The following is a 26,283-nucleotide window of genomic DNA, read 5'->3' as shown; positions in this document are numbered from 1 at the left end:
GAGGACAGGAGAGAGGCTTTGGTCGTGGAGTCAACTAACCGAAAGAAAGACAAGTTGATACTGAATTTGAAACTCAGCATAAAAATGTACTTGAATCGAATGGTACTATCAGGGGGGGAGGGGGGGACACACAACACAGGAAGGAATAACGACTGACGTCATTTGGTAGCCCCAGCACCACCGGACAAACTGTTGAAATGTACAGTATCTGTATTGGCTGTGAATGACAGCAAAAGATGAAAGAGAGGTGTAATATTTGCACATTGTTATGTTAGCAGATCACTGCTTCTACCGTTTTGTGTTATGGTTGGTTTATTCTATATGGAAGCGATACGCTTGAAAGTTATCAAAACACTTTGTTTAGAATATCTACACAAGTTGAGCAATTGCATTCTTCTCATATTACTCTATATAGGTTACTCAGTATGAGAAGATGGTCATCCTCCTGCATCTCACATCTGCCTGTAGTTATTCAACTCTGCCTGCCAGACCCGTGAGGAAAACTCTGTCATATCCAGGATGGAATGTCTTGCACTCATGTTCATAACCTGTAATACATTGCATAGATGGAAGGGACTTCATCACCCACTGGAGACATGAAGAGAGAACCACACCCAGAGAGCTGTGCATGTCAGTGTGTTAGACAGAACCTCACTAACTAGCTAGCGAGCATAGACTAACAATGCTACTGGCTCCCATAAGAGGAGATCTGCAAATTTATACTAATCTATTAGCCCTATAATAAATTATATTCTGAAATTTCATCTGATGGTTTCTTTGAATCAGTACACCACACACACGATTTCTAGCCAGTGACAGCCACCTAGCTGGAACTGACTCGCCCCTACCAAAGCGTAAAAACCTACCTAGCTCGCATGAAGCAATATATTTCTGCTACCTGCTCCCAGTAATTTATACTAGCTATAACTCTCTTATCCCTATAACGAATATAATCCCTATACTTTTATTCTGACATTCAATGGGCTATTTGAAACAGTATCATTCCACCACACAAACGATCTCTAGCCAGCTGACAGTCAGTTAGACGTGCACCCCATACTGAATTGTCGACAGCCACGCTCACTCGTTTTCTGGTTGAGCACACACACAGCATTGCTACCTCATTCATAATATATCTACTGACATGTCCAGGGTTTCTGGCTACCTTTTATATTCCAGTATTGAGTGACTGTCCCGGTCAGGAAAGTTGAAATCCAACATTTTATCCATGACCTTTGTTGGTGGTGTATGTACAGTGCCTTGCAAAAGTATTCATCCCCCTTGGCGTTTTTCCTATGTTGTTGCAAGCGACACCATGAAGACCAAGGAGCTCTCCAAACAGGTCAGGGACAAAGTTGTGGAGAAGTAAAGATCAGGGTTGGGTTATAAAAAAATATACTAAACTTTGATCATCCCACGGAGCACCATTAAATGCATTGTTTAAAAAAATATGAATATGGCACCAGAACAAACCTGCCAAGAGAGGGCCGCCCACCAAAACTCACGGACCAGGCAAGGAGAGCATGAACCAGAGAGGCAGCAAAGAGACCAAAGAGAACCCTGAACGAGCTGCACAGCTCCACAGTGGAGATTGGAGTATCTGTCCATAGGACCACTTTAAGCCGTACACTCCACAGAGCTGGGCTTTACGGAAGAGTGACTAGAAAAAAACATTGCTTCAGAATTGAAGGAATGATGGATGGCGCTACATGATTCTTGAGGGAAACCTGTTTCAGTCTTCCAGAGATTTGAGACTGGGACGGAGGTTCACCTTCCAGCAGGACAATGACCCTATGCATACTGCTAAAGCAACACTCAAGTGGTTTAAGAGGAAACATTTAAATGTCTTGGAATGGCCTAGTCAAATCCCAGACCTCAATCCAATTGAGAATCTGTGGTAAGACTTAAAGATTGCTGTACACGAGCGGAACCCATCCAACTTGAAGGAGCTGGAGGAGTTTTTAATTGAAGAATGGGCAAAAGTCCTAATGGCAATTTGTGCCAAGCTTAAAGAGACATACCCCAAGAGACTTGCAGTGCTAATTGTTGCAAAAGGTGGCTCTACAAAGTATTGACTTTGGGGGGGTTGAATAGTTACGCACGCTCAAGTTCTCAATTTTTTTGTCTTGTTTGTTTCACAAGAAAAAATATTTTGCATCTTCAAGGTGACATGTTGTGTAAATCAAATGATACAAACCTAAAAAATATCTATATTTTAATTCCAGGTTGTAAGGCAATTCAATAGGAAAAATGCCAGGGGGGTGAATACTTTCACAAGCCACTGTAATTAGCACAACAAGCTGTGGCATGCCCAATGTGTGCTCAATGTGTCTGCTTAGGTGCCATCATTACATGAAAGCGGGAAAAAACTGTTTTGCAAAAATGACTTCCACCAATCCCTGTGGCCTAGATGATTGTAGTATCTATGGAAATCAACGTGGCCATGTGAGGGTGCATTAAGGTCTGTACAACCACGTCAATACTAGGTTTTTTTTCCTGTCAATGTCCATCCATGCAATCTAAATAAGCAATAGGGCAATAAGAGTCCAAGAAGATGGACATCATCACCAAGCTGTGTCCTCTGATGCCTGCAAATCTAAGTTGTGGAATGCCTTGACTGTGAACAGCATTGCTGACGATGAGGAGTGATATGGAAGAGCACTATAGGTTTACTTAATAATGAAATGAAAATGATACTTAAAAATAAAATGTAACTATTCAGCATTTTATCAATTGTAGGTACTGTAAATGTCATTTGTGTTCTCTTATTAATATGAAAATGTAAATCTGTTTAAAATACATTTTTAAAGCTGTTATTTATTCAAAACGGTCTATGTAACTAAATATATATATATATTTTTTTTAAATATATTCAAATAATTTAATTTGCAATCTCATGCTAATTGTTTATAATTAGTATTACCTTACATCATACTTCTATCATGTTCCAATACATCTTTATATATTGCAAGATAGGTAATCCTTTCATGTAATTCAAACAATTGCAGTGCTGCTTTTCACATTTATTCTTATAAAAAGACACGGGCAACATGTAAAACACAGTATGTTATGTGACTGACGCAGAACCTACGTCTCCATGTAAATGTAACTGGCATCTTAGTGGATTGAAGAACAAAGACACACAAAGGATGCCGTTTCAACCCTGTTACACTGTCAGTAATTACACTGCTATTTTATTAATAGCACAAATGAGAAGTATAGTAAACTAACAAATTAAAATGGCAGATACTGCTTTTTGCTTTGGTATTACCCTGCAATTTGTAAAATATCATGCCAAGGAAGAAGGCAGTAACTGCCATTTAAGGGTCAAAGGTCATGTCAGAGGTCAGGGTCAACATGAATTAACAAATTGCTTACAGTAAGACAACAGATCACTACATCTCCAACCTCCCTAGAATTAATTTGGCCAGAGAATTTAAAAGACATTTTTCTCAGTTCCACGCTATGAGCAGTTACTGCCTTTTTGCTTAGTGGTTGTCAGTGTGTTAGACAGACAGAACCTCACCCAGAGAGCTGTGCACGTCAGTGTGTTAGACAGACAGAACGTCACCCAGAGAGCTGTGCATGTCAGTTTTCTAGTTTGCTAGACAGACAGAATCTCACCCAGAGAGCTGTGCATGTCAGTGTGCTAGACAGACAGAACCTCACCCAGAGAGCTGTGCACGTCAGTGTGTTAGACAGACAGAACCTCACCCAGAGAGCTGTGCATGTCAGTTTTCTAGTTTGCTAGACAGACAGAATCTCACCCAGAGAGCTGTGCATGTCAGTTTTCTAGTTTGCTAGACAGACAGAATCTCACCCAGAGAGCTGTGCATGTCAGTGTGTTAGAAGACAAATCCTTAGATATGGGCAAATAGACTATTGGACTAGAAATGCCATTCTAGGTCTGTTTAGATAGCTGAAGTTGTACTCACCCAGAGAGCTGTGCACGTTAGTGTGTTAGACAGACAGAATCTCACCCAGAGAGCTGTGCACGTTAGTGTGTGAGACAGACAGAATCTCACCCAGAGAGCTGTGCATGTCAGTGTGTTAGAAGACAAATCCTTAGATATGGGCAAATAGACCATTGGACTAGAAATGCCATTCTAGTTCTGTTTAGATAGCTGAAGTTGTACTCACCCAGAGAGCTGTGCACGTTAGTGTGTTAGACAGATAGAATCTCACCCAGAGAGCTGTGCATGTCAGTGTGTTAGAAGACAAATCCTTAGATATGGGCAAATAGACCATTGGACTAGAAATGCCATTCTAGTTCTGTTTAGATAGCTGAAGTTGTACTCACCCAGAGAGCTGTGCACGTTAGTGTGTTAGACAGATAGAATCTCACCCAGAGAGCTGTGCACGTTAGTGTGTTAGACAGACAGAACCTCACCCAGAGAGCTGTGCACGTTAGTGTGTTAGACAGACAGAACCTCACCCAGAGAGCTGTGCACGTTAGTGTGTTAGACAGACAGAATCTCACCCAGAGAGCTGTGCATGTCAGTGTGCTAGACAGACAGAATCTCACCCAGAGAGCTGTGCACGTTAGTGTGTTAGACAGACAGAACCTCACCCAGAGAGCTGTGCATGTCAGTGTGCTAGACAGACAGAATCTCACCCAGAGAGCTGTACATGTCAGTGTGTTAGACAGACAGAACCTCACCCAGAGAGCTGTGCATGTCAGTGTGCTAGACAGACAGAATCTCACCCAGAGAGCTGTGCATGTCAGTGTGCTTGACAGACAGAATCTCACCCAGAGAGCTGTGCACGTTAGTGTGTTAGACAGACAGAACCTCACCCAGAGAGCTGTGCATGTCAGTGTGCTAGACAGACAGAATCTCACCCAGAGAGCTGTACATGTCAGTGTGCTAGACAGACAGAACCTCACCCAGAGAGCTGTGCATGTCAGTGTGCTAGACAGACAGAATCTCACCCAGAGAGCTGTGCATGTCAGTGTGCTAGACAGACAGAATCTCACCCAGAGAGCTGTGCACGTTAGTGTGTTAGACAGACAGAACCTCACCCAGAGAGCTGTGCATGTCAGTGTGCTAGACAGACAGAATCTCACCCAGAGAGCTGTACATGTCAGTGTGCTAGACAGACAGAACCTCACCCAGAGAGCTGTGCATGTCAGTATGCTAGACAGACAGAATCTCACCCAGAGAGCTGTGCGTGTCAGTGTGCTAGACAGACAGAATCTCACCCAGAGAGCTGTGCACGTTAGTGTGTTAGACAGACAGAATCTCACCCAGAGAGCTGTGCACGTCAGTGTGCTAGACAGACAGAATCTCACCCAGAGAGCTGTGCATGTCAGTGTGCTAGACAGACAGAATCTCACCCAGAGAGCTGTGCATGTCAGTGTGCTAGACAGACAGAATCTCACCCAGAGAGCTGTGCATGTCAGTGTGCTAGACAGACAGAATCTCACCCAGAGAGCTGTGCATGTCAGTGTGCTAGACAGACAGAATCTCACCCAGAGAGCTGTGCATGTCAGTGTGCTAGACAGACAGAATCTCACCCAGAGAGCTGTACATGTCAGTGTGCTAGACAGACAGAATCTCACCCAGAGAGCTGTGCATGTCAGTGTGCTAGACAGACAGAATCTCACCCAGAGAGCTGTGCATGTCAGTGTGCTAGACAGACAGAACCTCACCCAGAGAGCTGTGCATGTCAGTGTGCTAGACAGACAGAATCTCACCCAGAGAGCTGTGCATGTCAGTGTGCTAGACAGACAGAATCTCACCCAGAGAGCTGTGCATGTCAGTGTGCTAGACAGACAGAATCTCACCCAGAGAGCTGTACATGTCAGTGTGCTAGACAGACAGAACCTCACCCAGAGAGCTGTGCATGTCAGTGTGCTAGACAGACAGAATCTCACCCAGAGAGCTGTGTATGTCAGTGTGCTAGACAGACAGAATCTCACCCAGAGAGCTGTGCACGTCCGTGTGCTAGACAGACAGAATCTCACCCAGAGAGCTGTGCACGTCAGTGTGTTAGACAGACAGAACCTCACCCAGAGAGCTGTGCATGTCAGTGTGCTAGACAGACAGAATCTCACCCAAAGAGCTGTGCATGTCAGTGTGCTAGACAGACAGAATCTCACCCAGAGAGCTGTGCATGTCAGTGTGCTAGACAGACAGAATCTCACCCAAAGAGCTGTGCATGTCAGTGTGCTAGACAGACAGAATCTCACCCAGAGAGCTGTGCATGTCAGTGTGCTAGACAGACAGAATCTCACCCAGAGAGCTGTGCATGTCAGTGTGTTAGAAGACAAATCCTTAGATATGGGCAAATAGACCATTGAACTAGAAATGCCATTCTAGTTCTGTTTAGATAGCTGAAGTTGTACTCTACACACAACTGATTTGTATTTTGGACGAGATGGGTCCCATTATGTCTTGCGAAAACCAAACACTGCATTCCATAGTAAGAACCTCATACCAACGGACCTGGATGACATGCTTTGATAGAAGGAACCATGAATTCTGCTCTGTATCAGAGAATTCTGCAGGAGAACGTCAGGCCATCCTTCTGTGAGCTGAAGCTGAAACGCAGCTGGGTCATGCAGCAAGATAATGACCCAAAACACACAATCAAGGCTACATGAAAATGTTTAAAAGGCAACAAATTTGACGTTTTGGAAGGCTCTAGTCAGTCCAGTCCAGATCTAATTCCAATTCCAATTCTAATTCAGATGTAATTCCAATTGAGATGTTGTGGCAGGACTTGAAACGAGCAGTTCGTACTTGAAAACTCACAAATGTCGCTGAGTTAAAGCAGTTCTGCAGGCAAGAGTGGGCCAACATTCCTCCACAGCGATGTGAGAGACTGATCAACAACTACAGGAAGCATTTGGTTGCAGTCATTGCAGCTAAAAGGTGGCACAACCAATTACTGAGTGTAAGGGGGAAATCACTTTTTCACACAGGGGAATTGGGTGTTGCATAACTTTGTTAATTAAATCAATAAAATAAGTATACTTTTATTTTGTTATTCGTAAACTCAGGGTCCCTTTATCTAATATTAGGTTTTGGTTGAAGATCTGATAACATTTAGTATCAAAAAGATAATTTTTCATGCCACTGTGTGTAAATAAGATTTTTCTGTGTTTCATTTTCAATAAATTTGCTAAAATTCGAAAAACATGTTTCTACTTTGTTATTTAGGGTTATTGTGTGTAGATGAGTGAGTAAAAAATACATTTAATACATGTTAAATTCAGGCTGTAACACAACAAGTCAAGTGGTATGAATACTTTCTGAAGGCACTGTATATAAAAAAAGAACACACTCTTCTATGAAGCAACAACACATGGAATGGTCAGATATACACTCTTGTGGAGGGATAGGGTTCTACCAAGAACCGTTTTGATCAAATAACCCTTTTTGGGAAGGGTTCTTTGTAAGTCAAAGGTTTCTACTTAGAACCTTTAACATCCTAATAACTGTTTTTGGAAGAAAGGGTTCTTTCATGATTATCTGGAAGGCAAGACGGATTGTTTGGAAGGCAAGAAGGGGTTCTACATAGAACCATATATAATATTTCCCAGCATCCTCTAATGCAGGGATATTTTAAGAATGGTTTGTTTTACTGAAATATCTGTGTTTTTGATTGGTTGATACATTTTATACTACACAAAGATAACATACCATTTTCTAAACTAATCCAATCTGTTAGTAATTGGATTTATTGCAGCTGTTACTGAGATGGTTGTTCCAGTTTAGATGACTAGGGTAGTCTTAATAGTCAGTAATTCTGAATGCAGGTTTTGAGTAATCAACAATTCCACTTGTTGGACAACCTAACTCTGGATTCCAATAGGAATTACACATCACTTTGCAAGGCAGCATGATGTAACTTGCAGGTGTGATGTGGCCTGTAAACCAGGAGATTCCCAACACCACTGTGTTAGGATATACAGTTAAAGTCGGAAGTTTACATACACGTAGATTTGAGTCATTAAAACTAGTTTTTAAACCACTCCCCAAATTTCTTGTAAACAAACGATAGTTTTGGCAAGTCGGTTAGGATATCTACCATGTGCATGACACAAGTAATTTCACCAACAATACAGACAGATTATTTCACAGATTATTTTCACACTCAGAAGTTTACATATACTAAGTTGACTGTGCCTATAAACAGCTTGGAAAATTCCAGAAGATGTTGTCATGGTTTTAGAAGCTTCTGATAGGCTAATTGACATAATTTGAGTCAATTGGAGGTATACCTGTGGATGTATTTCAAGGCCAACCTTCAAACTCAGTGCCTCTTTGCTTGACATCATGGGAAAATCAAAAGAAATCAGCCAAGTCTGGTTCATCCTTGGGAGAATTTTCAAATGCCTGAAGGTACCACGTAACAAACAATGTTATGCAAATATAAACATCATGGGACCACGAAGCAGTCATACCGCCCAGGAAGGAGAAGCATTCTGTCTCCTAGAGATGAACGTACTTTGGTGCAAAAAGTGCAAATCAAACCCATAACAACAGCAAAGGACCAGCTACAAAATGATCTATATCCACAGTAAAACGAGTCCTATATTGACATAATCTGAAAGGTAGCCCAGCAAAGAAGAAGCCACTGCTCCAAAACCACCATAAAAAAAAGCCAGACTACGGTTTGCAACTGCACATGGTAACAACGATTGCACTTTTTAGAGAAATATCCTCTGGTCTAATGAAACAAAAAATAGAACTGTTTGGCCATAATGACCATCGTTATGTTTGGAGGAAAAAGGGGGAGGCTTGCAAGCCGAAGAACACCATCCCAACCGTGAAGCACGGGGGTGGCAGCATCATGTTGTGGGGGTGCTTTGTTGCAGGAGGGACAGGTGCACTTCACAAAATAGATGGCATCATGAGGAGGGAAAATGATGTGGATATATTGAAACAACATCTCAAAACATCAGTCAGGAAGTTAAAGATTGGTCGCAAATGGGTCTTCCAAATGGACAATGACCCCAAGCATACTTCCAAAGTTGTGGCAAAATGGCGTAAGGACAACAAAGTCAAGGTATTGGAGCGGCTATCTCAAAGCCCTGACCTTAAGCCCATAGAAAATGTGTGGGCAGAACTGAAAAAGCGTGTGCGAGCAAGGAGGCCTTTACAAACCTGACTCAGTTACACTAGCTCTGTCAGGAGGAATGGGCCAAAATTCTTTCTGTGGAAGGCTACCCAAAACGTTTGACCCAAGTTAAACAATTTAAAGGCAATGCTACCAAATACTAATTGAGTGTGTGATGAAAGAAATAAAAGCTGAAATAAATCTTTCTCTTGTCACGACATCTTCCGAAGTCGGCTCCTCTCCTTGTTTGGGCGGCATTCGGTGGTCGACGTCACCGGCTTTCTAGCCATCGCCGCTCCATTTTTTATGTATGTGACATCTCTCTACTATTATTCTGACATTTCACATTCTTAAAATAAAGTGGTGATCCTAACTGACCTAAGACAGGGAATTTTTACTCAGATTAAATGTCAGGAATTGTGAAAAACTGAGTTTAAATGTGTTTGGCTAAGGTGTATGTAAACTTCCGATTTCAACTGTAACTATGCCCTCAAAGAAGGGCCTTATGGTATACACTACCGGTCCAAAGTTTTGGAACATCTACTAACTTAAGGGTTTTTCTTTATTTTTACTATTTTCTACATTGTAGAATAATAGTGAAGACATCAAATCTATTAAATAGATTATATCAAAATATATTTTATATTTGAGATTCTTCAAATAGCCACCCTTTGCCTTGATGACAGCTTTGCACACTCTTGGCATTCTCTCAACCAGCTTCATGAGGTAGTCACCTGGAATGCATTTCAATTAACAGGTATGTCTTCTTAAAAGTTAATTTGTGGAATTTATTTTCCTTCTTAATGCATTTGAGCCAATCAGTTGTGTTGTGACAAGGTAGGGGTGGTATACAGAATATAGTCTTATTTGGTAAAAGTCCATATCCAAGTCCATAAAAGTCCAAGTCCATAGTCCATATTATGGCAAGAACAGCTCAAATAAGCAAAGAGAAATGACAGTCCATCATTACTTTAAGACATGAAGGTCAGTCAATTCTGAAAATGTCAAGAACTTCGAATGTTTCTTCAAGTGCAGTCGCAAAAAACATCAAGCACTATGATGAAACTGGCTCTCATGAGGACCGCCACCAGAATGTAATACCTAGAGTTACCTCTGCTGCAGAGGATAAGTTCATTCGAGCTACCAGCCTGAGAAATTGCAGCCCATATATAAATGCTTCACAGAGTTCAAGTAACAGACACATCTCAACATCAACTGTTCAGAGTTGACTGCATGAATCAGGCCTTCATGGTCGAATTGCTGCAAAGGACACCAATAAGAAGAAGAGACTTTCTTGGGCCAAGAAACACGACCAATGGCCGTTAGACCGGTGGAAATGTGTTCTTTGGTCGGGAGTCCAAATTGGAGATTTTTTGTTTCAACCTCTGTGTCTTTGTGAGATGAACGGATGATCTCCGCATGTGTGGTTCCCACCGTGAAGCATGGAGGTGGTGGTGTTATGGTGTGGGGGTGCTTTGCTGATGACACCATCTGTGATATATTTAGAATTTAAGGCACACTTAAGCAGCATGTCTACCACAGCATTCTGCAGCGATATGCCATCCCATCTGGTTTGGGTTTAGTGGGACTATCATTTGTTTTTCAACAGGACAATGACCCAACACAACTCCAGGCTGTGTAAGGGCTATTTTACCAAGAAGGAGAGTGATGGAGTGCTGCATCAGATGACCTGGCCTCCACAATCCCCTGAACTCAACCATATTGAGATGGTTTGGGATGAGCCAGACCGCAGAGTGAAGGGAAAGCAGCCAACAAGTGCTCAGCATATGTGGGATCTCCTTCAAGACTGTTGGAAAAGCATTCCATGTCAAACTGATTGAGAGAATGTCAAGAGTGTGCAAAGCTGTCATCAAGGCAAGGGGTGGCTATTTGAAGAATCTCAAATATAAAATATATTTTAACACTTTTTTTGGTTATAACATGATTCCATATGTATTACTTCATAGTTTTGATGTCTTCACTATTATTCTACAATGTAGAAAATAGGAAGAATAAAGAAAAACCCTTGAATGAGTAGGTGTTCTAAAACCTTTGACCGGTAGTGTATGTTATGTATTGTCAGAAATCGTTACATTTTAAAGGCTAATAAGGCGGGTGGGTTCCACCCGTTCATAAAAGTTTCTCTGAAGAAACCTCCAAAGGTAAAATGGTTCTAGGTAGAACCCTTCATAGAGGGTTCTAGGTAAAACCCTCAGTAAAGGGTTCTACCCAGGACTTAAAAGGGTGGTTCCCCTATGGGGACAAACCGAAGAACCTTGTATGGTTCTACTTAGCACCTTTTTTTCTAAGAGTGTACTATTCTGTGGAATGATGGTGAAAAACAGAGCTAGATGAAGTTAGGCAACAGACTCATATCAAAACATATAATGAATCGCACAGGATCAATGTTTCATCCAGGGAGTTAGAAGGAAAATAATATTAGTATTATAATATTAGATCACACACTAAGATCATATTAATATACACTTACATCACATTATGATTTTATATTTATCTCATAATTAAGTTACCCTTAGGAAAATGAAGCACAAATCTAATCAGCTATACTGACTAGAATATTATTACTGTCAAACAGTGGGTTAATATTCTTCCTGAGTGTCCTACACTGACTTATATTTGTCTAAGGTGTGCAGTAACGAATGGTTAACCCATGTTGTCAGTAGGTGATTTTAGTGGAGAGTTTCGCAGGGTGTCAATAGCTCCTGGTCATAGTTTGGAGCAGAAGCTAAGGTAAAGCTTTTAGTTGAGATACAGGAGTGTTTTCTTCCTGCAAGGGGTGAGGGAGAGAGTGAGAAAGAGTGAATGAGAGAGGTAGATAGAGAGAGAGAAGAGGAATGTTGGTATGTGGATGATGATTGATGCTTGGTGTTCTCAGACAGAGAACAGTAGTCTACTCGACGAGCCTCGTCCTCAGAGCATGCACAGACCAGCTGGCTGGTGTGTTCACGGACATATTCAATCTCTCCCTATCTCAGTCTGTTGTCCCAACATGCTTCAAGATGGCTACCATTGTTCCTGTACCCAAGAAGGCAAAGAAAACTGAACCAAATGACTACCGCCCCATAGCACTCACTTCTGTCATCATGAAGTGCTTTGAGAGACTAGTCAAGGATCAAATCACCTCCACCTTACCATCCACCATAGGCCCACTTCAATATGCATACCACCCCAACAGGCTATTGCCATCGTAAAAGGATTACCTATGTGAGAATGCTGTTCATTGACTACAACTCAGCATTCAACACCATTGTACACTCCAAGCTCATCATCAAGCTGGAAGCCCTGGGTCTCAACCCCGCCCTGTGCAATTGGGTCCTGGACTTTCTGACGGGCTGCCCCCAGGTGATGAAGGTAGGAAACAACATCTCCACTTCGCTGACCCTCAACACTGGGGCCCCACAAGGGTCCATGCTCAGCCCCCTCCTGTACTCCCTTTTCACCCATGACTGCGTGGCCATGCACACCTCCAACTTAATCATCAAGTTTGTAGACTACACAACAGTAGTGGGCTTGATTACCAGCAACGACGAGACAGCCTACAGGGAGGAGGTAAGGGGACTCAGAGTGTGGTGTCAGGAAAACAACCTCTCACTCAATGTCAACAAAACAAAGAAGATGATCGTGGACTTCAGGAAACAGCAGTGGGAGCAACCCCCTATCCACATCGAAGGGACAGCAGTGGAGAAGGCTGGAAAGTTTTAAGTTCCTCGGCGTACACATCTGAAATGGTCCACCCACACAGACAGCGTGGTGAAGAAGGCGCAGCAGCGCCTCTTCAACCTCAGGAGGCTGAAGAAATTTGACTTGTCACCCAAAACCCTCACAAATGTTTACAGATGCACAATCGAGAGCATCCTGTCGGCAACTGCATCGCCCTCAACCGCAAGGCTCTCCAGAGGGTGGTGCGGTCTGCACAACGCTTCACTGGGGGCAAACTACCTGCCCTCCATGACACCTACAGCACCCGATGTCACAGGAAGGCCAAAAAGATCATCAAGGACAACAACCACTGAGCCACTGCCTGTTCACACCTCTAGCATCCAGAAGGCGAGGTCAGTACAGGTGCATCAAAGCTGGGACCAAGAGACTGAAAAACAGCTTATATCTCAAGGCCATCAGACTGCTAAACAGCAATCACTAACTCAGAGAGGCTGCTGCTTACATTGAGACCCAATCACTGGACACTTTAATAAATGGATCACTAGTCACTTTAAACAATGCCACTTTCAATAATGGCACTTTCATAATGTTTACATTTCTTACATTACTCATATCACATGTATAAACGGTATTTTATACCATCTATTGCCCCTTGCCTATGCCGCTCAGCCATCCATATACTTGTATGTACATAGTCTCGTTCACCCCTTTAGATTTGTGTGTATTAGGTAATGTAGTTGTTGGGAATCGTTAGATTACTTGTTAGATATTACTGCACTGTTGGAACAAGAAGCACAAGCATTTCACTACACTCGCATTAACATCTGCTAACCATGTGTATGTGACCAATAAAATTTGATTTGATTCAATATTTTACTGACATGTGCGTAGCTTGTTGACAGACTTAGGCCTGAAGTTTTTTTTTAATCTAACTCTGACCTTACGGAGGAGCCAAGACCTATGGTTGTTTAACTCGGTTATTGTATTTGTGTGCTAGTGACTACTGACTGAACTTATTTCCTATTGTGTGACCCTGACTGTTGTTTATTTCAGCTCGTAGCTACTTACTGGCTGGCCACCTTTTGGACAAAGGTCTGAACCCAGAACAAAATCTCCCGTGCGCTGGCCAGTTAACATTTATGTTACACTGTGTCACAGGAGACTAACCTGGGAGTAGAGGTTGGAATCGTGTCTGTCCTTCAGAGCATCCATGGCACACACTCCACTCACCCCCCCAGACATCAAGGCCTTAATGTAACCTCAATGTAGCAGCTGCAGCTGTTTAAACAAAACAATTGTATCTGTCTCTGTCATTCCTACAGTCTGTGACTCAAGCCTGGCTTCCCAGTTTTTAACTCTTAAGCACACTTTAAATACACCGTCACTGTCACATAAATACATGGCTCTGATCGTCACCATCGTCAGGTCTTTGAAGGGTCCTGAATCATCAATGAACCATGTATCATGGCCATATTCAGACTCTTCAGACAATGCTGCTTCTGTCCATTAGCTCTTACAATCTTAGAAAAAAGGGTTCCAAAAGGGTTCTTTGGCTGTCCCCGTAGGAGAAAGCCTTTTTGGATCCAGGACGAACCCTTTTTGGTTCCATGTAGAACCCTTTTGTGTTCCATGTAGGACCCGCTGTGGAAAGGGTTCTACATGGAACCAAAAATGATTCTTCAAAGGGTTCTCCAATGGGGACAGCCGATGAACCCTTCTAGGTTCCAGATATAAAAAAAGGTGCTAAGAGTGTACCCTAAAGGCACTGGCGTACCACACACCCCTGAACCCCGAACTCCCTGGAGAGCTCACCCCCATAGAATTAGAAATGAAAATACTACATAGAAGGGACATGAACCTGCTTATGATGGAATAAAGTTCAGCCAATTTTGGTCAGGGAGTTGGTCGACCATGGTTTGCCAGTGCTTTGATAAGATAGTGTAAAATAATGAATTTGAAGATTTTATCTGCACTGTAGGCTTATGTTTGTTAGCTAGTTAGACAGCCAGTTGTAGAGGAATGATTCCATACGTTTTTCTAATTAACTGCCAATACATCAACATTCCACTTAAACAATGCAGTAAATTCGCAGCCATACACTGGTTGAAATCAGTAGCTGATAGGACTTAGACCATTTGTAAATGCAACAAGTACTGCTATTGTATCATATAATAGCACACTTAGCTTTCCAGGAAAACAACAATTGAGACATTTATGGTCTGTTTACATATACAGTGTATTTTAGAGGCTATTTATTCAGATAATTGGTATTAAACCTATAAACACTGCTCTTTCCATGACATAGGCTGACCAGGTGAAAGCTATGATCTCTTATTGATTTCCCCTGTTAAATCCACTTCAAGGGGAGGATTTAATCCTCTTCGGGTTAAAGAAGGATTTTTAAGCCTTGAGACAACTGACACAGGGATTGTGTATGTGTGCCATTCAGAGGGTGAATGGGCAAGACAAAACATTGAAGTGCCTTTGAATGGAGTATGGTAGTACCACGTGCACCGGTTTGAGTGTGTCAAGAACTGCAACACTGATGGGTTTTTCATGCTCAACAGTTTCCCGTATGTATCAAGAATGGTCCACCACCCAAAGGACATCCAGCCAACTTGACACACTGTGGGAAGCACTGGAGTCAACATGGACCAGCATCCCTGTGGAACACTTTTGACACCTTGTAGTCCATGCCCTGATGAATTGAAGCAGTTCTGAGGGCAACTCAATATTAGGAAGGTGTTCCTAATGTTTTTTTTACACCAATATAAACTGTATTTATGATTATATGACAATATTTTAGGTTGACAATAATTATTTTACACAATTTGTGATATAAGTCAAATCAGATTATGCCTCTACTGCCATTAATTCCACATTCTATCTTTGCCACATTGCAAAATGTGTAGAACTGAAGGAAGTTAGCTGCTGATCTTCGTCAGAATGCACTCCCAGGACTCCCACTTCCACAAGAAATGTTTGTTTTGTTCGATTACGTCCATATTTATGTACAAATACCTCTGTTTTGTTTTTGCGTTTAGTTCACTATTCCAATCGCACAATGCGCGAGCGCAACATCCAGACGAAAAGTCAAAAGAGTTCCATTACAGTTTGTAGAAACATGTCAAACGATGTTTCCAATCAATCCATAGGGTGTTTTTATAATAAAACTTCAATAATATTCCAACCGGACAATAGCGTATTCATTACAGAGGAAAAAGAAGGAACGGCGCACCCGCGTGACCGCGCAGTAAACAACTGATTGGCCACGGCCTAGTCCACTTGTTGAAACTGCTCTTATTCGACACCCTTCCACAATAGAATCCTCAAAAACGTTCTAAAGACTGTTGACATCTGCTGGAAGCCCTGGGAAGTGCAATCTGGCCCCATAGACACAGCATATTCTATAGGCAATCACTTAAATGAAACTACAAACCTCAGATTTTCCACTTCCTGGTTGGATTTATCTCAGGTTTTTGCCTGGTATATGATTTATGTTATAATGACAGACATCATTCAAACAGTTTTAGAAACTTCAGAGTGTTTTCTATCCAATACTACTAATAACATGCATATATTAGCATCTGGGACAGAGTAGCAGGCAGTTTACAGGGCACCTTATTCAATAAGCTACTCAACACTGCCCCCCTGTCACCAAGAAGTTAAATGTGCCTTGAATTCTAAATAAATTACAGACAGTGTCACCAGCAAAGCATCCCCACACCATCACACCTCCTCCTCCATGCTTCACGGTGGGAACCCCACATGCAGAGATAATCCGTTCACGTACTCTGGGTCACAGAGGTTTGAACAAAGCATCTCAAATTTCGACTCATCAGACCAAAAGGACAGATTTGCACCAGTCCAATGTTCATTGCACGTGTTTCTTGGCCCAAGCAAGTCTCTTCTTCTTATTGGTGTTCTTAAGTAGTGGTTTCTTCGCAGCAATTTGACCATGAAGGCCTGATTCACGCAGTCTGCTCTGAACAGTTGATGTTGAGATGTGTGTGTTACTTGAACTCTGTGAAGCATTTATTTGGGCTGCAATTTCTCAGGCTGGTAACTCAAATGAACTTATCATCTGGAGCAGAGGTAACTCTGGATCTTCCTTTCCTGTGGCGGTCCTCATGAGAGCCAATTTCATCATAGCGCTAGATGGTTTTTGCGACTGCACTTGAAGAAACATTTGAAGTTCTTGACGTTTTCATAATCGACTGACCTTCATGTCTTAATGTAATGATGGACTGTCATTTCTCTTTGCTTATTTGAACTGTTCTTGCCATAATATGGACTTGGTCTTTTGTATACCACCCCTGCCTTGTCACAACACTGATTGGCTGATTGGCTCAAACTCATTAGGAAGGAAAGAAATTCCACAAATGAACTTTTAACAAGGCACACTTATTACTTACTTTGAAGAATCTCACATATAAAATATATTTTGATTTATTTAACACTTTTTTTGGTTACTACATGATTCCATATGTGTTATTTCATCGTTTTGATGTCTTCACTGTTATTCTACAATGTAGAAAATATTTAAAAAATTAAATAAACTTGAATAAGTGTTTTAGGGACCTGCATGGGGTTTCGGTTCCGTCAGCTGTGTGTGTATGTGTGTGTGACTGAGAGAGAGTGTGTGCATGCGTGTGTTCAGGCTCCATTAGCTGTTTCCTGAAGTTCAAAGAGCAGAGTGGTGATGTCATTGGTTTGGTCTCTGAGGGTATGTCTTGAGTGAATGTGATTAGAGGCTGGGGCTGCTGCAGTATCTTTAGTGTCTTTGTTTGGACTGTATTGTGGTTTAATGGACAGAGATTTACACTGCTTTTCTTTTCTTTCTCTGACCCTCTCTTACTCTCATCTCCTTCTTCAGGCAGACACTGGAAAAAAAGAGCTCATTCTCTCTCCGCCCGTCGCCCGACAGCTGGATGTTCAGAGGGGTAAGTGGTTTACACAACGTTAGAACTATTGTTAGTCAGCATCCGAATGAGACTGTGCGTGCGTGTGCGTGTGTGTGCGCGCACATGTGTGAATGCATTTACACAGTCATATACATACTCCCCTGAATCTTCCTCAGAGCAATTTCATTTATTAATTCCCAATCATTATGACAACGATGGATCTCTTATCCCCACTTAAATTAAGTAATGTCTGTTTATTTTTAATTTACCAGTAGGACATTATGTAATTTTATCATGCAAATCATGCATGATTTGGGCTCCCGAGTGGCGCAGCGGTCTAAGGCACTGCATCTCAGTGCAAGAGGTGTCACTACAGTCCCTGGTTCGAATCCAGGCTGTATCACATCCGGCCGCGATTGGGAGTCCCATAGGGTGGCGCACAATTGGCCCAGCGTCGTCCGGGTTTGGCCGGGGTAGGCTGTCATTGTAAATAAGAATTTGTTCTTAACGGACTTGCCTATTTAAATGAAGTTATTTTTTTAATCCTCTCCCAGGATCCCCTGCAATTGTCTCTCCCCTGTATGTGTGTCTGGTGTTAGATTGAAGGTCTGCCTCTGCCTGAGAGAGAGGTGCCTGTATGTTCCCTGGTCAGAATTAGTGCACTCTTATGTATGGAAATGAGTGCAGCTTTCTATTTGGATTATATCCAAGACTTCTATAAGGAATATGTTTGGAATATCTAAATGTTCGGCTCAGGGTAGGACTAGTGTCTTTGGATGTAACATCACCTTCAACACTTACACACTGTGGCTGTAGATCAGTTGACTCAGGTCAAAGAACCTATCATCTGAGGTCCTAGTAGCTTGAGGACTCTTGACAGTCAATACGAAGACATTCCTGTCCTGCCCTGTCCTGTCCTACCTGGCGGTCAAATATGACAAAGAGAGCGATTCATTGCCCCGCCTTTCCTCTTCCTGCCATGGCTTTCGGGCCTCAGCTCAGTTTCTCCCTCCTACACATTGCTGCGACGCTAGCGCCGGGACCGAGACATTGTCGGCTGGGTGAGCAGACGGTGAGTATGGTGGTCGGAACAGCCGACGTAAACAAAGGCCAGGGGCTGGCACCTCTCTGGCACCTCACCTCTCTAGGACACACCACTATTTTGTCTGCTCTGCTGCGTCTCTGGTCAGGATGTTGTAGAAGATGAAAGTTTGTTTGAAATATTGGTGTTGTATTGTTTAGCCCAACACATTTTGGAAAATGCCTTCTTTTGGGGTCTGAAGTGTCAGAATGTCGTGTTGCACTTCAAGGCTTCGGCATTTTAAACATTCCAGAGATTTCCCGTTGGAGCCACAGTGTATGCTGTGTCTTTGATATATCAAACACTTCACGACCTATTTATTATCTCTTCGGTAATTACTGGCTTGTTACTTATCTGTTAACCTATTATTATTGTGCCTTGAAAAGAACAATCCTGCGGGTGTCAAGTGGATCTTTAACATTCTTGAGTCCTTTACAACAGCTTTGAAGCACAGACCAGCACTTATTCTCACTTGTTTTTCCTTGATTCTCCTCGCAGTTGCTTTTGATTGCATACAGTTTTCGTTTGGGTTCAAATGATTAGTACAACTTAGCATGACTCTGGTGTACATTGGCAGTGAGTGGATGTTTGATGGTATCAGACTCTGAGGCCTGATTGTACCCGTGACTGTGCCAGTCCATGCCTGGAAAGCACACTGTGTTGTCAGGATCGGAGCTGGGTTTTGTCTTGGGACTGGGAGGGGGTGTGCCGGAAGAGGAATGAACACAAATAGGAGTTTCCCCAACATACGTTGCTTTATAGACACAGCAACATCATTTACATACAGCAGCCAAGTTATCTTCGAGAACGTTCCAATCAAAGTTATACAGTTAGAGATTCCTTCAAATAAAATAGAAGGTTTTCATTAGATTTGTTTTATCTAACTACAGAATAAAAGTTTGGGGCATTTGGAGCACATTGGAAATGTGTCAATTTTTGATTACAGGTCATTAACCCTTGCCTTAGACTTGGGCCTCCTTAATCTAGCTAGGCCTATAGTTCTTTGTCATTGCTATTCACTGTCAAGATATATATATTTTTTGCTTGTCAATGTCTCATTTGGCAGAGTTCTCTCTCAGTTTTGTGATAGTCAGGAACAGGAGATCAGAACAGGGCAGCAGGGCAGGCCTCCTCTGAGTCTGGACCGGGACCTAGTCATGCTGCTGCAGCATTTGTTTCTGTCTGGTCAGCTCCTAACAGACAGGACAGCGTGACCACTGACCTATTCTCCTACCTGGCTCCTCATCAAAGCCTTTTGTCTTCAACACACACACACACACACACACACACACACACACACACACACACACACACACACACACACACACACACACACACACACACACACACACACACACACACACACACACACAACTGACCAATTTGTCTTTGTTTTTTTTCCCCCTACTCCAATGGAGGGAAAGCAGCCAAGTCGAGTATGAAGAGAATAGAAAGGCAATAGCCTCTACTCTTTGAGATGTCGTATCTATCTCAAAGAGAAGGCCATGTCCTGACTCGATAAGGGGCCTGGAGGCATGCTACATCTAAACCATGGTAACCAGAACAGCTTCTCTCTGACTGTTTTCAATAGCTGAGTAATAGAGGAGGAATGAAGGAAACAACATGTTTCCGCGTCAATCCTTCATCAGGGTGTTATCTGATACTTTAGGGTCCCATCACATTGTTATCTGATACTTTAGGGTCCCATCACATTGTTATCTGATACTTTAGGGTCCCATCACATTGTTATCTGATACTTTAGGGTCCCATCACATTGTTATCTGATACTTTAGGGTCCCATCACATTGTTATCTGATACTTTAGGGTCCCATCACATTGTTATCTGATACTTTAGGGTCCCATCACATTGTTATCTGATACTTTAGGGTCCCATCACATTGTTATCTGATACTATAGCTGCTATAAGTGCCTGATCTGAAGGATGTACGTCGTTGTGTACAATAAGTATCCTTGCTTGAAGACACAGAGTGGGAAGAAGACTGTTGTGTAGTATCCTCGCTTGGTGACACAGGGTGGAAAGAAGAGTGACTAACTAGTACCTACCTCCTTAGGGACTGAGAGGGTATTCTTGGTTTATTTCAGTCTTTCCTGGCTCCTGGTACATAACAGCACAGAACTTGGGAGTAGTCCTGCCTCACAGTCTCCTCCCTGCCTTATTCGGCCTGTTATGTCATAGCAGGGAGAACTGGAGGGGAGTTGATGCAGTCTTCCACTCATCAACTCAGCCTTTATCCAACTCAGATTATTTATCTCTGCTTACTGAAGAGGTTTCCTTTGTTTTCTGATTTGTTAATTTTTGAATGACCTGGCTATGTAGCCCAAATTTTGAATGGCACAGATAACAAAATGCTCATCCAAATTCATTAGTGCATAGTTCATACACTAAATAGGCCTGCAAATGATTATTCATGATATACTGTAACGTTACAGTAAATCCTTTTAAAGTGAGGCCGTGTTCTTTGTTGCGTTAAGTCCCAAGACAACACTATCTTTCTCCAGGGCATGTCCTGTTCCCTCAACCAGGAGCTCAGCCAACCAGGTGTGCGTCCCAAATGGCCCCCTATTCCCTATATAGTGCACTAGGGAAATTGCAGCCATTTTGGACATGGACCTAATGATTTATATTATAATAATTTATGTTCACTGCTGTCCTCACCAACTCTCCCCTCCACCATTTAGACTGACACAGAGTTAGAAGGAAACCTGTTCTGGCTAAATGTTGCTCCATTTCCCCATAAATAGTTGAGTTTGTGCTTTTAATAATTTTCCTCTTACACTTCTTAGCGAGATGTGTTGTTTGCGTGACCTCTCATTTTAGTGTTATTGGAGCCGGAGCTGTCTGATACATTGGTTTGCCCTGTTCCTAAGAGTGCAATAGACACTATTGACAATCTCCCATATCGTTAATTGCAATGCTTCAACCATAGACGTCAGTTAGCTGGGAACAGTTATCTATTTCTCTTTGAGGATTTCTTTCCCCCAAAGAAAGTGGAATTACGCTCTGGGACATGTGTAGTCCGCGTCGACAGCAGCACCAGTAGACCAGACTCTACCTGGCACCTTCTGAAATGTTTTGCACCCTCTGCACCTGGATAATTGGCTGTGTGTACACTACAGACGAACTGTGTGCGCTCTTAACCTTCAGAGTAACATGCAGCCTGTGCAGCCTCCTCCCCTGCGGCAAAGAACAAGACCGTAAAATCTTGAAACTATTCCTGTAATCTCGAACCACGCGATTATGACAAGACTGTGTGTGACCTTTTGTTTCCAGTGAGGTTATCTAAACGTTTTAATAACATCATGTCTATGTTGTAGTATTTACGCCTCTTCTCGGCTAGGGTCTCTATTCAATCGGTATTACATATATGCAGCGTTCACCGTGAACGCAGTCTCCACTATAACGCGGGAATATTGCCTTTACATCTCAAGTCACGCTGAACTTCGGCGATGCAGACTGTGGAGAGCCCTTTGTCTAGCGTCAACTCAAAATGCTATGTTTCTCATATTGATCAACAAGCACCATTAAGTGCTGCTTTCAGACAGAACTTGGATTAAAGTATCAAGTAACAGGCAATGAATGTGATGACATCATTCATGGTAAATACAGTCGGAGTTATTCAAATGTGAACCTGTACTGCAGCACACAAAACACTTGCTTTAAAGTGGATGTATCTGCACCGTCAGGGGCATATTTCAGAAATATATTTTCTAAGATGAGTTATTGTAAGATAGTTGTTACTGACCTTGGTTCAACATGGTTTATTTTGGGGTGGCAGGTAGCCTAGTGGTTAGAGCGTTAGGCCAGTAGCCGTAAAGGTTGCTAGATCGAATCCCCGAGCTGACAAGGTACAAATCTGTCGTTCTGCCCCTGAACAAAGGCTGTTAACCCACTGTTCCTAGGCCGTCATTGTAAATAAGAATGTGTTCTTAATTAACTGACTTGCCTGGTTAAATATATTTTATTTAATCCCATATACTTTAGTAATGCACAGTTACACGGGGTGTTTTTCTGACAGACTTGCTTCATTCAAGTTTAAAAGCCCAGTTCAGTCAAAAATGTGATTTACCTGTGTTTTATATATATTTCCACAATATGAGGTTGGAACAATACTGTTCAATTGTAAAACATTATGATAATGCTCTTTTCGTGTAAGAGCTGCTTGAAAAGACTGCCTGAAATTTCAGCCTGCTTTGGTGGTTTGGCCTGCCTTGTGACATCACCAAGAGGTAAATTAGTTAATAGACCAATAAGTGTGAAGTAGTAAGGTTGGACCCAGGTGCAGAGAAGAGACCAGACGAGGAATCAGTGGTTTAGGATAAACATAATTCTTTACTGAGAAACGGTAGCCACAGGATCACAGTACACTGGAAAAAAAACTACTTTTTCAAAAACTGACTCTGGAAACAACCACACTTGTTAAACAATTCAAACGTCTGCAAAAGGACAACAGAAAACACACTTCTTTTAACAGAGAAATCATAATGAGTAAATTGGACACACCTGAGTGTAGTTAATGTCTCTAGGACGGTCTCTGCTGCCCTCTGGTGACAGGTGGAAACATGACAATAACAAAGAGATTTCCAAACCTCTGCCAATAACAGCTAGTTTTCAGTTTTGGTGTATGATTGACTAAATACTTTACCATCCACTGTACAGTATGACATGTGTTTTATAAGGCCTAGCCCAGCTATGTGTATTTATGTCATCAGGGTTAGAATGACACATTTTTGAATAAACTTTATTTCCCCAAAGGAAAGGCAGTGAGATAAAATTGATCATGAGGGTAAAAATTGATTTGCAGGATATAAAAGTATTTCATACTATCATACATTTCCAACAGCATGGATTTTTCTGTGGAAATAGAGCTTTTAAGGCCTGTACTACTGCCAGATCATTATTGACCCCCCAGTAGTGGCCTACCTAATGGATGCATTGTACTCGTCATAGGGAGAGGGCAGAAGCATGGCACCACAGGGCTTTTCACACTACCGAACCAATCAGAACTGAGCCAAACCAAGCTGTAGTTACTGGAAGCCATTACATTGCGGTTCAGGTTGGCAAGATAGTGTGATGGGGGTATTTCTGTGACCGGGGACAGAACTGTCTGCCTGTGTGTCCGAGAGGTTGCAAGCCAGGCAGTTCACAAACTCTCCGGACAACGAGAATCATTTTTAAAAAACAAGGTTGAATACCGGCCATTGTGGCTCCACAGGCCGATATAGCATCAGCTCAGTTTCCCCTCTCGCTAGCACATCCTGTTGCGAAGCAGTGCAACTCGGCCTCTCTCTCACACACACTCATACGGATACAGACACACACCCTGTGTGTGAAGAGCAAGCTGGATGTGAAATCTTGTGTCCTTGGCTAGCAGAGGAGCAGACTAGATTTGAGTCTGTGTGGCCTGGGCTAACGGTGGTAGAAGCCTGGATCTAAATGTGTGTGTCCGTGGGCTAGCTGAGGAGCTGGATCAGAGCGTGTGCGACCCTCACTATCTAAGGAGCGGGCTGGATCCGGGCTAGCAGTGGCCCTTACTGTGGAGGGAAAGCATTGCCGTGACTTTGTGACTCTGGGGAGCAAACCGGCTCAGGGGTCCCTCATGATGGGGTGCTGTCTATTTGTGCATCAGAAGGTGAGTGAGAGGATAGGTCCTATATCTACCAACCATGCTGTGAAAGATATTTATGGTGAGAGAGTCCTACCAGAGCCGCTCTTTTGTTGAGTACAGTTATTGTCCTACAGTAGTCTGGTAACACTGACAAAATGGTACTCCTGATGTTTGAATCAGAGCATAGCATGTAATTACCATGTATTTGACAGATTTCTGTTTCAGGCTGCATTATAAGGTCAGCGGTAGTTGAGTTGCATAACTTGTTAGTAGTCGCCAGGCAATGTTAGTACATGATATGCATAAATGCATAAACAAGCATGTCTCAAAATAATAGATTCTTTATTCAACCTTGAATTCTGCAATGTTCTATCTATCCGATTTTAGCTGACCTTTTTGTTTTTTTTTGCTGCATCATCCAATCACATACTTACTACCTTTTAGGACAGACCGGTCACATATTAGTGAGACAAACAGGTGTGCTCAACATCCTCTGGTCTGGAGGGAACAGAGGTAGTTTCACTGTACAGATGTGGGATCTTAATTTAAGCAAGCTTGTTACTGCAGGAAAATAACGTGTAGGGGTTGATACATTTTTTGTAATGGGAAAATCAAGTCTGACAGTTCAAAGTGGAAGTTAAACTTCAGAAGCCTTTTAAAATCTCAAATACACTACAATTGTAACAGGGTGATCAAATTAAGACCCTACATCTGTATAGTGAAACAGAGAGCTACAGTAGTCACCATCTGTTGTGTCCCCATGCACTCAGTGCACTGTGTGTGTGTGTGTGCTAAGTGTGTGCCTGCTTGCGTTTGTGGAGGAAGGCTCTTGTCGCCTGTTACTCTGCACAGGAAGTGTTGTTGCATGTTCCCTGGGGCGGCTGCACCTGCTGTGCCTCTGCAGCAAAGACCTGAGTTACTATAAACTAGGCTGAGTAAAAGTTTTGAAACTAAGTCAGGTCGACAGGTTCTATGTGTATGATTTCTTTCAAATATTGGCCGCTGAGTTTTCTACTGGATAAAAATAGTTAAATTGCCTTTTTACCTAGCGATGGGGAGATGGGGGCTGGGGAAGTTGCACTGGAGAAGGAAAGGGGGTTGGTGATTGAGATGCTAAATTGTTTCCAGGCTTCATCATATTCTCCATGTCAGAAAGTCTCTCAGATCACTCACTGCGGAAAATAATGTGTGTAGGGGTTGTTCCATTTTTTTTGCAAGGGAAAATCAAGTCTGACATTTCAAAGTGGAGATTGCATACCGGTAAATATCAAATACAGAGCTCTGACTAAGGATCGGACCCTTTTCTTAAATGTTCACCTAAATTGACAAATCTAACTGCCTGTATCTCAGGACATGAAGCAAGGATGTGCATATTCTTGATACCATTTGAAAGGAAACGCTTGGAAGTTTGTGGAAATGTGAAATGAATGTAGGAGAATATAACACATTACATCTGGTAAAAGATAATACAAACATTTTTAAGTACATAACTATAGAGAACATACAACAATTCTATGGTAATACAACATTTCTGTTTACACACTCCCAGGAATGTCATACATGATGGATCATTAGCTTATACACTAACTTTCACACATCTAGGTGGCCGGGCGGGGTGGGTGTGGAGCCAGAGACAGCAGGGGTTCAAACTGTAGAACCCAGTTCCTACATTTAAAATATTAAATAGATTTTATCAAACAAAACAATGCCATATTTTATCTCTGGGACCCTCAGGATGACAAATCAGAGCAAGATTACTGAATGTAAGTACATTATTTACCTTCAGAGGTGAATGTTTCAGACCAGTTGGCGTGATAAAAGCGTTTTGTTGTTGTGCATTCATCTCAAACAATAGCATGGTATTCTTTCACTGTAATAGCTACTGTTAATTGGACAGTGCATTTAGATTAACAAGAATTTAAGC

The 26,283-nt window shown here is 42.3% G+C and overlaps 1 protein-coding gene across 3 annotated transcripts in view; it reads left to right on the top strand.

Moving 5' to 3' along the window:
- The window catches only part of LOC118399931 (rho guanine nucleotide exchange factor 3-like), a 139,501-nt gene that overhangs the window by 20,119 nt on the left and 93,099 nt on the right, over nt 1-26,283 (top strand). For 2 of the 3 annotated variants that reach the window (XM_035796159.2, XM_035796161.2), the window contains one exon: nt 17,624-17,690. In XM_035796159.2, coding sequence (XP_035652052.1) covers nt 17,624-17,690 — 67 coding nt within the window. Of the gene's footprint in view, nt 1-17,623; nt 17,691-24,049; nt 24,384-26,283 lie in introns of those variants that run through there. The other variant, XM_035796163.2, reaches the window with a different exon arrangement.

The sequence above is a fragment of the Oncorhynchus keta genome, chromosome 21, assembly GCF_023373465.1.
Source record: "Oncorhynchus keta strain PuntledgeMale-10-30-2019 chromosome 21, Oket_V2, whole genome shotgun sequence".
Lineage (NCBI taxonomy): Eukaryota > Metazoa > Chordata > Actinopteri > Salmoniformes > Salmonidae > Oncorhynchus > Oncorhynchus keta.
This window is presented reverse-complemented; position numbering and strand designations above follow the sequence as displayed.